The following is a 17288-nucleotide window of genomic DNA, read 5'->3' on the forward strand; positions in this document are numbered from 1 at the left end:
GGGCTGCGCCAGGCGACAGCGACGGGAGGAGCCTGCGCCGCGCGGACAAAGCCCTCCCTGCCGGCGGGAGGAGTCGCAGCGCAGCAGAGCCGGAGCCGGGGCGGGTGACCCCCCTCGCCGAGCCCCGCGGCAGCAGCACCCTCCCCCAGCAGCGGCATCGCCCGGCCCGGCGGGATGTGAGGGCGGCGGCGGCGGCGGCGGCGATGGCGATGGGTGCGGGACATGGCAGCGCCGCCGCGCCCCGGCCCCGCTCCCCAGGCGGCTCCTCAGCTGCGCAAGGGCCGGCAGCGCCCGCGCCCTGCGCCCGCTCCCGCTCGGCCCCGCGTGGCCCGGGCCGCAGTAGCCGCTGAGGGCGCCCGAGCCCGGCGGAGCGGGGGGGCCGGGGCCCGGGCCCATGGAGCCGGACCCGCTCCTGACGCCTGCGGCGCGGGCCCCGCTGGAGCCGGGGGAGCAGGTGCCGCCGGCCCCGGCCCCCGCCAGTCCCGCCGGGCGCGGCCCCCGCGCGGAGCCAATGGGCGGCCCGGGAGCGCCGGCGGATGCGGCCCGCGGCTGTGATGAGCGCGCCCGGCCCGGCAGCGGCTCGGACTCGGCCCCGGTCGCGGGGCGGCAGCAGCAGCTCCCGCAGCTCCCGCGCCCGGCCCCGGCGCCCCAGAGCCCGGAGGGGCCCGAGCAGGGAGGAGGCCAAGGGAGCCCGGAGCCCCCGGGCGGACGCCTCCCGCCTGCGCCCCCGTGGAGCCCGGCCCCGGGCCGCCGGCCGCCTCCGAGCGCACAGGACCCCGGCCACGGCCCCCGGCCGGGCGGCGACATGGACCCGCTGCCCCCGCGCGCCGCCTGCCAGCCCGAGCGGACCCCCGGCGAGACCCCGGCCTGCCCTGAGGAGGGGCCTCGCCTGCGAGCCGTCTTCGATGCCCTGGACCGAGATGGGGACGGCTTTGTCCGGATAGAGGAATTCGTTCAGTTTGCCACAGTCTATGGCGCAGAGCAGGTAACCTAGGCCGGGCCTCTGGATTTGAGCGCGGCTGGCGCGAGGGACCTGTGGAGGTGCCTGTGGGGCTCTGGGGTGCTGGTTCTGGTGTTCAGATAACATTGTTTCATTATGACAGCAAGATATCCTGAGCACCCACTACTTAACTGGGAGTGGGGGGCCCCAGGTGGGCAGCACTCCCATTGACTTTGATCACCATTGCTGCTTTTGCTTTGGGATGGGCACCACAGAGTGACAAAAGGGACCTGGCACTGTTACACTCCTTCTGTTGTCCTGGTCTGTGGCATGGTGTGTAAAACTACATGCTGTTCTAATTTCATGTAATTTTTAGATGCAAGGAAGACAGTTTGCTTTCCTGCCTAAGTGGCAGAAATTAAACGAATGTTTAAAATGTGTCAATTTAAAGCAAGGTTTAAAAACCAGGATATCAAAGGCAGACTTCTAGAACCCTAACCCCATTTGCGGTTTTCTTGGGTTCATTGGCCCTTCATGTTTTGCACCTGTTCCTGTTGGCTTGACTCATGTCATGTTCCAGCCTAATGGGATAAAGAGTTGCTGAGCACTGGTAACATGGGGACACGGGCCTGAATGGTGAAAAGACAGCTTCCTTAGCAGTTCTACAGCTGAAGAAGGGTGTGTGCATCTGTGACCAGGTGGGGAAGCTCCCTACTCTCTGAAAGTCAATTTGGCAACATCTTCCTCCATGAAATCAGCCTTTTATATTTTGGATGCCTTTGCTTGCTTAGGTTAACCTTTCTATTAGACCAGTCACCTAGGCTAAGTATTTGGGTAAAGACCCTCTTAAGGTGAGGCTTGGATAAGTTGGCATCTTATTCTAGGTCCCTTGAACATCAAAATAATGAAAATTGTCAAGTGCGTGTGTGTTGTCTTAAGAAATATTGCTGAAAAAAAGGATTAAAACAAAAGAAAAATTGGCAGCTGTACTCCAGATATGGGTGAGCGGTCTTTGAAAGAGTGTTAACCTGAGCAAACTTAGTGCCATAGAGTAATTTTAAGCTTTTGGCCTATCCAGGCCTCTTCAGATGAAAGACATCTATGGGTTTGAAAGAGACTGAATGGCACAAAGGCCTATGCTGGTTTGAAAGCTTGCAGTGTGTTGAGGAAACTAGCTGGTTGGAAAGCCTATCCATTCATTTAAAAGGGAACTCCACTTGGCTTTTATTGGTTTCTGTGTTCTTCAAAGCAAATAAAATAATGTAGATCAAGCAGATGTTAAGCAGTTGGTCACTATTACAATATTTATAAACCATAGATGTTTTGTGCTTATGGTCACTATTTTGCTTGTACATGTGACCATACATGCGATTACTAAGCATCAGGTAACTCCATTTCTGATGGGCATGATTTTTCTCTTTTTCAGTTTTTTAAAATAACCTTCTTTTTCTTGCCTTCCATTGTATTGTACCATGGCAAGCTTGGATTTCAATTTATGCTCTTGTAGCAGCTCAAATGTGGCAATGCCACCTGGTCTGACTCAAAATGTAGAGAGCTAATGGCTGACGTTATGTAGAAGAGGACAAAAATAAATTAGTTGCTTTTTCAACCTTGGCTTGCACTGATACCATCACAATCCCAAACTGTATTCCAAATAATAACATGCTTTTGGCTCTGCGTATATCTTAACAGAGCTGAGAGCTTAAGTGAGGCAAGTCAGCCAGTTCCCTGTATGCACCTGGCATAGTGTCATGAAACGGCAAATACTATCTTGAGTTTGTGTGTGCATTTCAGGCAGAGAGAACTTTTGGTTTATTTCAAAATATAAGAAATTAATCTTGCTCACTCTCTTATTGATACTTTTTCTAACAAGCCAACAACATATCCTTTAAACTTTCAAGTCACAGGGAAGACTCCTTAAATCTGAGAGATGCTCTAGGAGAGGGTGTGCATGAAGTTTAATTTGCCATCTTTTTATTACATCATTAAATGAGTAATATACTTGTATACAGATTTTGTAAATTTGAGAACTCATTCCCAGGAAAGCCATCTACTTGAAAATCCCATGAACTCGCTGCTACTTTATTCCTTGGGGGCTGTAAAGAATCATTCACCCCAAAGGCAGGAGGATGACTTAATTTCCCATCCCCCCTTCTCAGTTCCACGATTGACTTTTTTGGGAATAGCTGTCTCTCCAAGGGTACTATTTCCAAGGTGAGGGCAAGGGCTACTAAAGAACCATTGCGAACTCCTTCCAACTGCTCTTCATCCATATCTGAAGGAAGGGGAAGCTAGAGTCTTTCCATATAACATTGAAAACAGAGGAGTAAACATTGAAGAGGAGTAAAACTACAGCCTAGGGGAAGTTAACAAAGAACTGTAATGAAAGCTGTTGTTCACCACCTTCATTTCCACCCCACCTCGCCTCAAAATAGAGAATTTAAATTTTCTTTGAGTAAAACACTTTGTAAGTGGCTTTGGCAGCTTCCCAGAGGAATTCCAGTGATCATGGTTTTTTTTATTTTGAAGGGTGAATCTGTAAATAATGTTAAATACTAGTCATAATGAGTATCTCTGTAATATCTAGTAGCAGGGGGTTGGGGTCAAGAAATTACTTAAAATGATGAACAGCTGAAACTGACAAGAAAGCAGGGAGAATGTCAAGACCCTGGACCTTCCCTGATCAGTGATCTCTGTATTGTCTCCACGCTGGATCCAGGGGGTGCAACTTGAAGTCCCCCTCCCCCTTTAATTCAGCTGACTTCAGAGACATGATAATGAGCCATGATTTGTGGTTCTCTCTCACTCTTTCTCCTCGGCAGGTGTTAATTAACCCTCTTATCTCTTTTTTTTTTTTTTTTCATTGTCTTGATGTTTCACTATTCAAATGATCCTTTCTTCTGCAGTTTTGCCATGTTAGCCATTCCTGAGGATAAGGTCTTCTGTTAATATTACCAAAACCAAATTAAGTTTTTTTAACTCGGGTGTAGAAATGACTTAATTTTGTTATTTATTTAGCGAATGCAAATCTGTGAAGCCAAGCAATTGCCTCCTCGTTAACTGAGTTCTGCTTGAAGTTATTAATTTGCCTCTTAGTTTGTAGAGGGGACACTCCTTGGTTATGTGCAGCACTGTTTTACATCTCTCTACAAGTGCACGGTGGGTTAGCCCTAAGGCCCCAGCAGTGAAGGTTGGCTGTGCAGGGGCGTTGGCCTGTCCTGAACCTGTTTAGCAGGGACTGTTCTTGCCATTATAGTTCAAAGCCAATAGGTTGATGAGTGGGTTTGTCACAAGGAACTTGTTTGTGACATCCTGTGATTCCCATTCCTTGATCCAGAAATGGCTGACAGTGAAGAATTGGAGGCACTGTCAAGATGCTCAAGATTTTGTTTTATAAATCTGAATAAGATGTGTACGTATAACTGTAATGACAACAGAACTAATGATAATATCTTCTGACTATTTTTACCTAGTTTTATGTGTGTGTTTTTTTTGTTTGTTTCTTTGTTTTCTTTTTTTAAACTTTTATATATAGAGTAGCAAACTAGTGCACATTCAAGTAAATATATATATTTTTTGCTTTCATCTTCACTGAATAATATAGTGCTAGCTCCATAGCATATTAGTAAAGCTTCTAGTTTGTCTTTAGGTGGAGAAAAATGTATTTTGTGTGATGTGCCATACCATCTGCACCCCCTCTTCAGAATCCTTGATCCCCTGTAATTGTCTGTCTGCAGAGAAGTCCTGCAAATTGGTAGAGATGTTCCCTTATTCAAATGTTTTAGCAGGTTTAACAAAATTGATAGACACAATAACAAAAAAAATCTTATTAATTTATAAAGTTGACAGAATCAATTTGAGGGATATTTGTTGTATTGTGTAGTCCTCAGGGTGTCAATGAAAATGGAAGCCAACAAGCCTAGCTTGTTTAACTGCGTATCTTCCTATATCAAGCAATACAATTAAATAGAACATGAGAGCATACAGGTTACAGCCAATGAATGTGCAAACGTCATGGAAAGTAAGGCAAATGTGTTTTGCATTTCCTAACAGTGGCTTTTAAGATGAACAAAACTGTATGACTGCTCAGTTCTCAAAACCTTTTCTGCACCTTGCTTTTCCTGTCTACGCATTAGGAATCGTACCAACATCACAGGGATGGTGTGAGACTTAGTTCATTAACGGCAGTTAAGTGCTTTGGGGTGGAGAGTTCTGCAGGAGTATATAGCGCTGATTTATTTCAGTCTGATCAGTGCACCAGCCTACACAGTACCAGTTTCTTTTGAAAAGAAGGCCATGTGTTAAACATGAGGCAAGATGCATGTTCTTTGTTCAGACTGTCTAATGATCCTATACCAAACTTGCCCCATTTACAATTTGCTCCTCTTAAGTTTGCCAGCCCTCCAGCATCATCTGAATGTCATGCTTTGTTTCACCTGGCTGAGTGATATTCAGGGTTACTGACATAACTGAGATTTACTTTAATATGCAGATTGTGAAAAAATGTATTGCTGCATGTTGCTCCTGATAACTTTTAAACAGTTGCTCCTTGGAACAGTAGGTTCTGTTGTTTCTTAGTTGAGTGTTTATGATCGAATCAGCAAGTTACTGCAACTATAATGGAAGTAAGTTCAATATCCTTGTAGGAGGAAATATGCTCACAAAAATGGCCTCAACACATTAACACTTGCAAGAGGGATTTTAGAGGCTTTTTCCTTACAAGAAAAAGGAAGCTTGTGCTTTTTTTTTTTTTTCTCTTTAAGTCAGGAGTGAGGGAGTAACATTATTTGTTGTCTGGAGGTTAGTTAAGTATCTGTAACAGCCACAGGTGGTACTGCAGGAGGTGGGGTGGGGGAGTGTTTGGATGAGAGAGAAGGAAGTTTAGGGAGTAAGCAAGGCTACATGAACATACAGGTTTAAATACAGAAGTAGGAAGCTTGCCAGATAATTAATTGGTCTGTTGGATTACCAGGGAGAAATAGTAACAAGAGGATAAAGATCTATCGGAGAAGAGGAAATACTGGTAATTTATTTGCATTAGCTTGCACCAGAGGGTAGGGTAGGAAAGTGTCTGTTTTTCCCCCAAAAATGGTGGTGGTGGAACAAACTGTTAACTTTAAAAATAGCAAGCCATGTGAACCAGTTGGTTATCAATAAGTTAAAGGAATTTTAAGGATGAAGTGGCTAACAAGAACATGCAGTATCTAACAAGAGCTGCTTACTGTACCAGAGAACTGGGGCTTGGAAGTGGTAGGATGATCTTTCAGATTTGGGGCTACTGAGTTGACCATTATGTGCCAGATTAGTTGACAGAAAAAAGAGCTTAAAAAACAGACTTAGATAAATATGAAAGGATTGGGAGAAACCACTTTGGGGTGTCTGTCTGTCTTGTAAAAAGAAAATATCTGTACAGTAGCTTGGAACTTTTTGTTCATGTCATGTAAATAGTAGATAAAAGGGAACACTGTTTGGGAAAGAAAAAAGTTGTAGTTAGTTATGTCTAAGGCTAGCCATTGGTGATGTCCTTGCAAACCAGTTAAAGGAACATTGTAGTTGTGGGGTGAAAGGTAAAGGGCTCCCAAAGCTTAGAAGATGTTTCAAGAATTAAAACCAAATATAGGAGTACACCATTACTTTTCCAAATGACAAAGTGCTGCTGGTGAATTGCCCCATGGATCTGCATTTTGTCTGATCCTTTTATTTAATGGCTTGGAAAAAGGGGAGTAGGATAGCAAGAATTTAATTTTATTTATTCACTTATTTGATTCATAATCTGTCCTTAATTTAGGATGGTCTAGACTGAGACAAGAGCAGACAGAAGATAACTAAAGGACAAGACCATGATATAGCTATGTGAGTGCATTGATAGATGAAATGTATTGACATCATGCTGGGCAGTATACATATGGAAGGAATAATTTAACCTGCTATACATAGTGGAGAGAGGTACTAGATGTAATGATAACAGCTATACAATGTTTTGGAACTTACTGCAGAAAGAGGAGAAAGAAGGAACCTTATCTACTTATTTGAGATGTTGAGGTATGAAAAAAGAGTATGAGGTCAAGTTTAAAGCTTCTTCCAGACTACGAGAAGCCAGAGGACTTCAGACAAAACTCATTCTGCGGAAGCAGGCAAGCAAACCCTTACCACAATCTGCTGGCTGGGAAACTGGCTCCACAGTAGGACCCAGAGGTTGGTGGTTGACAGAAGTCAATTGTCATGGTGCGCTGGGACCAGTGGGGTCCCTCAAGGCTCTGTCCTAGGGCCTGTACTTCTTAATGTCTTCATCAGTGATCTAGACACTGGTGTCAGAAGCGGGCTGGCCAAGTTCACCGATGACACCAAACTTTGGGGTAAAGCATCCACACCTGAGGACAGGAGGGTGATCCAGGTGGACCTTGACAGGCTCAGAAAATGGGTGGATGAGAACCTGATGGTGTTTAACACCGAAAAATGCAAGGTTCTCCACCTTGGGAGGAAAAACCTGCAGCATCCTTATAGGCTTGGCAGTGCTACGCTGGTTAGCACTACAGATGAAAGGGACTTGGGGGTCATGATTGACCATGAGATGAACATGAGCCTTCAGTGTGATGCTGCAGCTAGTAAAGCGAGCAAAATGCTGGCTTGCATCCATAGATGCTTCTCAAGCAAATCCTGGGATGTCATTCTCCCATTGTATTCGGCCTTGGTGATGGTGTTTAACACCGAAAAATGCAAGGTTCTCCACCTTGGGAGGAAAAACCTGCAGCATGCTTATAGGCTTGGCAGTGCTACGCTGGTTAGCACTACAGATGAAAGGGACTTGGGGGTCATGATTGACCATGAGATGAACATGAGCCTTCAGTGTGATGCTGCAGCTAGTAAAGCGAGCAAAATGCTGGCTTGCATCCATAGATGCTTCTCAAGCAAATCCTGGGATGTCATTCTCCCATTGTATTCGGCCTTGGTGATGGTGTTTAACACCGAAAAATGCAAGGTTCTCCACCTTGGGAGGAAAAACCTGCAGCATGCTTATAGGCTTGGCAGTGCTACGCTGGTTAGCACTACAGATGAAAGGGACTTGGGGGTCATGATTGACCATGAGATGAACATGAGCCTTCAGTGTGATGCTGCAGCTAGTAAAGCAAGCAAAATGCTGGCTTGCATCCATAGATGCTTCTCAAGCAAATCCTGGGATGTCATTCTCCCATTGTATTCGGCCTTGGTGAGGCCACAGCTGGAGTACCCAGTTTTGGGCTCCACAACTCAAAAAGGATGTGGAGAAGCTTGAGAGGGTGCAGAGGAGAGCCACGTGCATGATCAGAGGTCAGGAAAACAGACCTTATGAAGAGAGGCTGAGAGCCATGGAATGCTTCAGCCTGGAAAAGCACAGACTCGGGGATGATCTGGTGGCTGCCTATAAGTTTATCAGGGTTGTTCACCAGGATCTGGGGGAACGTCTGTTCACCAGAGCGCCCCAAGGGATGACAAGATCAAATGGTCCAAAACTCCACTGCAGCTGATTCAGGCTGGACATAAGGAAGAACTTCTTCACTGTCCGAGCCCCCAAGGTCTGGAATAGACTGCTGCTGGAGGTGGTTCAAGCACCCACTTTGAATGCCTTCAAGACATGTTTGGATGTTTATCTTGCTGGGATCCTATGACCCCAGCTGACTTCCTGCCCCTGGGGCAGGGGCTGGACTCAGTGATCCTTCAGGGTCCCTTCCAGCCTGAATGTCTATGAAATCAATGTAAATTGCAACTCAGGATTATTTCCCAGAATAAAATTGAAACTATGGTATCACTAGTTTGTAGGGTCAGAAGGGACCTGAGCAGATTATCAAGTCCAACCCCCTGCCATGGCAGGAAAGAGTGCTGGGGCCAAATGACCCCAGCAAGGTGATTGTCTAGCCTTGTCTTAGACCCCCAGGGTAGGAGCCAGCACCACTTCACTTAGAAGTTGGTTCTAGATCCTAGCTGCCCTGACAGTGAAGTAGCGCCTCCTGATGTCTAATCTGAATCTACCCTCTGCCAGCTTGTGACCGTTATTTCTAGTCATTCCTGGGAGTGCTTGGGGGAACAGGGACTCCCCCAGTGCTTGCTGGTCCCCTCTGACTAGTTTGTAACAGGCCACTAGATCCCCCCTCAGCCTTCTCTTGTGGAGGCTGAACAGGTTCAAGTCCTGTAGCCTCTCCTCACAGGGCCTGCCCTGCTGCCCCCTGATCATGCGAGTGGCCGTCCTCTGGACCCTCTCCATGTTGCCCACATCCCTCCTGAAGTCCAGAGCCCAGAACTGGATGCAGTACTCCAGCTGCGACCTGAACGGTGCCGCATAGAGGGGGAGGATCACCTCCTTGGACGTGCTCGAGATGCATCTGTGGATGCATGACAAGGTGCAGTTGGCCTTCCTGACTGCGTCCCCACACTGCCGGCCCACTTCATCTTGGCATCAATGATGGCTGCAAGATCCTTTTCTGCCTCTGCACTGGTAAGAAGGGAGTTCCCCAGCCTGTAGGTATGGTGCTGGTTCTTCCTCCCCAGGTGTATTACCTTGCACTTGTCAGTGTTGAATCCCAGCCTATTCTCATCTGCACACCTCTGTAACCTGTCTAGGTCTGATTGCAGCCTATTCCTCCCTTCTAGCGTGCCCACATCCCCCCCACATCTTAGTGTCATCAGCAAATTTTGAACAGGGTGGTTTTTTTACCCCCTCGTCCAAGTTGCTGATGAAGATGTTAAACAGTGCAGGCCTGAGGATCAAGACCTAGGGGACCCCACTGCCCACATCCCTCCAGGTCAAAAATGACTCATCTACCACCACTCTCTGGGTGCGGCCCTCCAGCCAGTTGGTGACCCATTTGACTGTGTAGGTGTCAACATCACAGTCCCCAAGTTTCTTAAAGAGAATGGGGTGAGAGACAGTATCGAAGGCCTTCTGAAAGTCCAGGAAGACTATGTCCACTGCTACCCCTGCATCTAAGGATTTGGTGACCTGGTCACCAAAGGCCACCAGGTTGGTCTGAGAGGACCTGCCTCTAATGAACTCATGTTGGTTGACCCTAAGCATAATCTCCCCTGCTGGCCCCTCGTGGACATGTGCCAGAGTAATTCTCTCAAATAGCTTGCCCAGGATTGATGTAAGACTAACTAGCCTATAGTTTCCCGGGTCTTCCTTCCTCCCTTTTTTGACAATGGGAACCACATTGGCCCTCTTCCACCACACCAGAGTACCATGAGTGCTCATGAAGCCGTGCCAGGGGTCCCACAATGGCCTCAGCCAATTCCCTCAGCAGTCTGGGGTGGAGATCGTCCAGACCAGTTGACTTGAATACATCCAGTCCCTCCAGAAGTTCCCTGACTAGATCCTCCCTGACCGTTGGCCTAGGTGTGCCTCCCCTGGGGCCTGAGGGTGGCCCGGTTTGGGGGCTGATCTGGTCCCTGCTCAGGATAATGGAGGCAAAGAAGTTGTTACATAGGTTAGCTTTGTCATCTGGTGAGACGACCAAATTTCCTAGCGTGTCTTGCAGGGGCTCCACATTACCCAATACCTTCTTTTTGCCCCCTGTGTATTTAAAAAAGGGCTTCTTGTTGTCCTTAATTGGGGAAGCTAGTCCCAGTTCCACCTCTGCCTTGGCCTTCCTGACTGTCCCCCTGCATCCCTGAGCAACCATGGTATAATCGTCCCTGGTGATGGGCCCTCTCTTCCATTGGATGTGCGCCTCCCTTTTAGCTTCGAGACATTCCCGGATGCTTTTGGTGAGCCATGGGGGCTTTTGTGCCCTCCTGCTCCCCTTGATCTATGTTGGGATTACCTGCCTTTGGGTTTGGAGGATCGTCTCCTTAAGGAGCGACCACTCTTCTTGGACACCTGGCTCCCCTCCCCTCCCCTCCCCTCCAGGACCTCAGTGCCTCCCTGACTATTCTCCTCTAGCTCATTGAAGTCCGCCCTCCTGAAATCTAGAGATGCTGCCTTGCTGTAGGCCTTTGCCACCTTGCGCTGGATGGTGAATTCCAGCAGGTGATGATCCCTGTCGCCCAGGTGGTCGAGCACCTGCAGCCCCCTCACCAGGTTGTCACCCGTGGCCAGCACCAGGTCCAAAAAGGCATCTCCCCTGGTTGGGCTGTGCACCTCCTGGGTTAGATGGAAGTCCTGCATTTGGGCTAGGAACCTACATGAGTGGTCAGACCTGGCTGACTGCTCTTCCCAGCAGATGTCTGGAAAGTTCAGGTCACCCATGATGACCACGTCCTTTGACCTAACTACCTCCATGAGCTGACTTAAGAATTCCTGGTCCAGCTCTTCCTCTTGGTTGCGTGGGCCTTCCTGGTCTGCTAAGGTTAGTGTCTTAGCCACTTGTGGTATGCTGTCACCAGGTGCCAACATCCAACTTCCTCACATGTTTGTCTTAAGCCTACACCATGGAGTCAGGCAGGACAGCCCCCTAGAGCAGGGGTGGCCAACCTGCAGCTCCGGAGCCACATGCGGCTCTTCAGAAGTTAATATGCATTTCCTTGAATCTTTGCACAAGCATACAGTGACCAGCTTCCATTGGAGCAGGGAAAGTGGATCAGGGACACATTGGAAGCCAGTGATCCATAAGCAGGATCTTTCCCAGGTCCTTTCCTACTGTTCTTGGAGCCAGCAATAAATCTCAATGAGCCCCACCAACCGGCGCAAGGAGCTTTTCACCAGAGAGGCATAACTCACAGGTATTATACCCATGACAAAACCCTGCCAGGAGTGCGTGCGGGAAGCAAGTGCCAGAGAGCAGGAGTGGGAGGTTGGGGTGGCCAGTTTTACCTACCTTGTGGACTCAAAGACCTTGGCTGCTGCTACTGCATCACACCAGAAAAGCCTCTGCAAGAGGCCACCATTCTGGCACTCCCCTTAAGCTGGTGCCTGGGCCTGGCACCCTACTTGCCCACACCTAGTTATGATACTGTGCCCAGTCCATGAGTGAAGGGCCAGACTTCATGAGTTTGGGGACAGACTTTTAAAACGAGCTGAACAGCATGTACAGAGGACTAGGATTTATGAACGCACCCAGATGTGATGTTGAACACACCCAGGATGTTACTTTTTTGTACCTCTATATGAATTTTGAACCAAAAGATTGATTGGGAGTTCTTCCCTCTAATCTTAGAATGAGAGTAATTGGAAATGGAAAAGGCCATTTGCATCTATGTAAATATATTACATAAAGCTATGAAAAATCACCCTGTGCATCTTTATTTGGGATACTTACAAACTAGATTAAGACATATGGCCTCCTGTCTTGGAAGTGGCTTACAGCCAGTTACTTGTCAGTTTTGTTTTCACGATGAAAACCTTTACATTCAATTCCATCTCTCCTAGTTTGATCCTCTTGCTACAAACTACTGTTTGCCCTTGATATTTACAAATATTTGTGTAGGTTGAACAGCACTCTTTTCCCCATTAGGTGGTCTTTGCATTTTATATAACTTTATTTTTTTTCTTCCTATGTTGATTTCTCCAGCCTATTTCATTTGTTCTTGCTGCTCTTCTGACCTCTCTCCAATTTATATCAATATCTGCCTTGGTGCACAATGCTAAGAACTGGACACGGTGTTCATGGTGAAATCACACTTGGGTGTGTTCATACTGTGTTCTCTAAATCATAGTCCTTTGTACTTGCTGTTTAGCTTGTTTTAAAAGTCTGTCCCCAAACTACAGTATCACATTTTATTCTGTGAAATGATCTTGAGTTGTGACTTGCATTGGGTTTGTTTTGTTTGTTTCCTTAGAACGACTTTTGTCTGAAGTCCTCTGGCTTCTCTTAGTCTGGAAGAATCTTTTTTAACTTGACCTCATACTCTACAGTATAATCAAATTTGCAGTGAGGTTCTTGATCCCTACTGATGTATATGTAATCTTTCTCTGACTTTTTTTTCCCCCTTATTGTGAGATGTATTAAGCTACCAACCCATCTGGGATCCCAGCACTCTGATTTTGGGGAAATGTATAAAACAAAACATCTATGGAAGACCTTGAATCCTGAGATCTCCTTGTCCTGGTTGTGTTACTAGAGTGAAAAGTTTTCCTCTAGAAATCTCCCATTATAAACCAAATATCTTAGACTATCTAAATTGCTTCCAACTGTAAGTTGCCAATGCAGCAACTTTCAACAATTTAAATGACTTTTAGTGGTGGCTCTTTGAGAATGGTGTTAGAATTTCAATAAGAACAATATTCAGTATATGTGTACATGCACACTTTAGCTTGCCTCTGGACAGACCAACATAATTTTTTGTCTGAGCACAAGGCATATATGTATTGGATAAAAATAAAAGGGGAAATGAAACTTTATAACTGTGTTGACTAAAGGCCCAGCCCTGTGCTATCAAAATCAATGACAAAACTTTCATTAACATGAATGAATTGGGGTTGAGCCTTAATTTCCCTCCAGTATTCAACAGGTGTGGTGGAAAACCTACTCTAGTGATTAGACTTGTTTGTCTGTTTCCTTTAGAAAGCTGTTTTGTTGTTTTATTAATAAAACACTGCATGCTAGGGAAACTCAAGGAGACACGGGACCTGTCTGTCTCTCCCCTGTGACAGGAAAAGCACCTCAAAGGCCAAATACTCTTCTGTTTCTTCACATATATATATATAACTTGTCTGCTTGTTGCAAGGTAGCTGAAAATGAAATTTGAAAATCAAAGTTTCTGTATCAGATGGCCACGTTTTAAAATGAAAAACCCTATTAGAAGATTTACACTTATAGAATGGATGTATGTTTTAGGCCTGGAGTATAGTGTGTGTGGTTGGTTTATAATTCTTAAAAAGACTCTTTATTCAAAGTGGGCAAAGAATTATTGTATCATAAACCAATCTTGCCTGTAGAATAGTACTAAAACAATCTGGGTTTGATTTATTTATATTTGTGCTACTGTTCCATTGGCTAAATGGCTTGCCCAGACTGGATTAAATCTGTTGTGGTGTTGAACTTTGGTGGTGGTCCTGAGGGGGAAAATAGTTCTTTAAATAACTTTTGGATATCAGATTCAAACAAGGAAACTTTCCTTCCCAGCCTTCTTCAACCCAGGTTATAAATTCAGCCCTTGGGCTAGGGAGTTTAAAGGCAGAGAAAGATCTTCCCATCTGAGATATGTACAAAGAACTTTCTTCCATTTGGAAGAAAGATTGGTGTTTTAAGTCTCTTGTTTAGTACCTGGAATACCAGAGTTCAGCTCTTGGCTCTGCCAAACTTCCTGTGTGCCCTTGGCCAAGTCACTAATCGCATTTTACAGTTATCAAACTAACGCTGATTTTTATGTAGGATATGTTTGCTAACAGGTGAGGTGCTAGGGTACCACAGTGGACCCATCATAGCTCAGGGCTAGACTCAAAGCCTCTTCAGATCCTCCAGTCTTTTGTGGCTCCTGAAGTTCATGGAGGGCCTTCAGATACATTATCTTATCCCCCTCCCTTGGGGACCGGTGAATCTGTTTTGGCTGATCTGGACTGTCATTTATGATACTAGTACGGTAAGCTGCCATCTGGTTGTGACCTCTTGGTGCTATTCCAGTATCAACAATAATGGCATAACTTGGCCTGCTGACTTTTTTTTTTTTTGAGCTTGACAATATGCTAAAGAAACAAACATCTTAATTTGTAGGTCTCTTATTTAATTTTAGGGTTTGTTAATTTAGGCAAATAACCTTTGAGCTTGTAAGCTGAAGATGCTTGGATTGCTATTGTTTCATTCTAACAAATACAAGTGTACATGGTATCATTTTTAAAATTATTTTCTAAATTAGAATAGCACTAACTGAACTTTGAGAGAAGGAAAGGGAGAACATTGTATTCGTATATTTACTCTGCTTTACAAGGGACTGCTTCTTATCCATAGAAGCCTGCAGCAAAACCTGCTATTGGCCTTATGCAGAACCAGGCCTAACTTTCTTACCTTTGGGAAGGGAAAGCCTTTAGTGTCTTGATATTGTATCTACAGCAATAGCAATTCTAGTGTACCCATTAGATAAGTATTTGGTTCACTGTTTCAAGCTTGCTTCTTCATCTGGTGGTGATGGTATTTGCCAAAATGTATATTAAAGAGAAGAGATGGGAAGTCTTTGGAAGCACTGCTGTAAGGGAAAATGTTCAGTATTATTATGAGTAAAGCTTACATCTTGAGTTGCTAATACTAAACAGCAGCTTTCTATCCAAGATATGAACTCCCTTTTATTTAGGAGTTCCATTAGTAATCTTGTCAAGTGACTGGGTATGATCACAATGATGCACACTGTTGTATTTCAGCATTCTAAGTATTAGTCAAGGCTTGTGGTTTTTGCTTTGTTCTTCTGGAACAGCTTGAGGAAAGTAGTATGGTGTGCTTGATTTAATGTAGTCCAGACACTCTTTGAGGCAGTCTTTCTATTGTGTAAAAACTCACCTTGCCAAAATCTTAGCTGGTTTCAAAACTATCAGCAACCTTTTAGGTTTTCATTTTCCTTCATGAGAAGTAAGTTCTCTTTGGTGTTTATCTCCTTTAAGGTCTTTTACAGATCTTTAGCAGCACTCTTATGTCTAAAATATGTTTTTAACGGGTTACTCCTTTTTTAAGAAAAACTGTAAGGTAGATATTATTGGGATTTTTTTTGTCTTTCTGACTGTTGCCCCCAAAAAAATCACTAGAAGAATAATCTTAGTAGAAAATCATAGGAAATTGCATTCTTCTATTAGAAACTGTTCGTTTTTGCAAGTTAAGGCACGTTAAGGTTGCTTCTGAAGTTGCTTTTGTCTTCATAAAACTAAATCAATTAAATGTAACTGATAACCAGGGATTTAAGTTTTCCATTTTCCATGGGGAAACGGAGAAAAACACGGATTTCCCCCCTCTACCAGAGAAAAACACAGGTTTCCCATTTTAGCAGAGAAACCTGTGGATGTTGCTGTTCTGCAATGAGCCCTCTGCAGGCTGGCAGAGTTGCAGCCTGCAGGGAGAGAGTGGAAGGAGGGGGATGTGGTAGGGGATGTGATGTGCATGTACACAGGCAGCCTGGAGAGCAGCTCCTGCAGATATGGCTGGTGGGGGAGGAGGGGATTGAGGCCCCCATAGGGAGGGAGTTAGGCAGGGCAGGGGCTGCTGACCAGCCAGGTGGTGTGTGGGGTTTGGGGCCCAGGGCTGCAATGTGTGGGCACAGAGCCCTGGTGGGGGATGGGATGGGGCTGCGGGGGAAGTGAGGCCAGCTCCCTGTCACTGCACGCACTCCTGGGGGGCAGGGGCGAACTGCGCCCCCCAGATCTGTGTGTGGGATCGGCTGCGGGGCTTGGACTCTCCATCTTGCCGCCCTCCCCTGGGGTCTCTGCAGCCTGGGGGGTGTGACCTGGTGCTGCGGGGCTGTACAGGAAAACTGCTTGCAGCTGCAAGCTCCGTGCTGCCCTGGCAACGCATCCCCTGCAGCAACGCATCCCCTGCAGCAGCAGCAAGGGGCATGAACTTGTGCCACCACCTCTGCTGCTGCATATACAGGGGATACATTGCCAGAGTAGCATGAAGCTCACAGCTGCAAATAGCTTTCCTGCATGGCCCTGCTCTGCCCTGCAGTGCTGAGTTGCACCTGCTGGGCTGCAGAGGCCTTGGGGGAGGGCAGCAGGGGAGGGAGCCCGATCCTACCCCCCGTCTTGCACACAGATCTGTGGGGCATGAGTCCCTGTTTCGTTGTCGTTGTCCCCCGCATGAGCAGCGTGGGGAGCCGGGCTCCACTCAGCTGCAGGAGCTACCGCCTCCTGCCAGGGGCAGGGGGCTACAGACCCAGATCCCTGGCCCCATAGCCCTGCCAGCTGGGGGCCCCCTCCAGCAGAGCTGGGGGGGCAGGGAGTTGTGGGGTAGGGAGTGAGGGGCAGCAGCAGGGCTGGGGAGGCTGTGCAGGGGGAGTGTGAGGGTCCTTTTAATTTTAATTGTGGATTTGGGGATTTTTATCAGAGACTTTGCGAGTTTTAATTGGGGAAACCAGGATCCCTGTTGATAAGTGAAATTCATTACTTCTGTTCAGAATATTCCCTTCTATGCATAATGTTCCTCTCTCGTTATGATTTCCACCGATCTCCCCATTTATTGTCATGGGATAAAATTCCTTTTGTGTCCTTGAAACATCTTTATTTTAAGAGAGTAAATATGACTTTGTATTGACTGTAGGCTGCATTTTATATGGGTAGATGTTGCTTGTACATGTTCATATTGTTTTCATTTGTTTATTTATTTTTCCCCAAGAGAGAATCAGCCTGACAGTGCAGCATAACAGTGGAAGGAAAAAATTTTTTCTCGCTGTTAGGTGGTGCCTCTTAAATAATTTGTGTCCCTCTTGCTGATTTGAAGATGATGATATACTTCAAACTATT

General features: G+C 46.3%; 1 protein-coding gene across 3 annotated transcripts in view; it reads left to right on the top strand.

The window, feature by feature from the left end:
* Positions 1-242: 242 nt before the first annotated feature.
* The window catches only part of RAB11FIP3 (RAB11 family interacting protein 3), a 166621-nt gene continuing 149575 nt past the window's right edge, over positions 243-17288 (top strand). For all 3 annotated transcript variants that reach the window (XM_090023283.1, XM_090023284.1, XM_090023285.1), the window contains exon 1: positions 243-985. In XM_090023283.1, coding sequence (XP_089879409.1) covers positions 395-985 — 591 coding nt within the window. In that variant the 5' untranslated portion in view covers positions 243-394. The remainder of the gene's footprint in view (positions 986-17288) is intronic.

The sequence above is a fragment of the Crocodylus siamensis genome, chromosome 12 (assembly GCF_052110815.1).
Source record: "Crocodylus siamensis isolate JL-2025a chromosome 12, ASM5211081v1, whole genome shotgun sequence".
In the NCBI taxonomy this organism is placed as follows: Eukaryota; Metazoa; Chordata; order Crocodylia; family Crocodylidae; genus Crocodylus; species Crocodylus siamensis.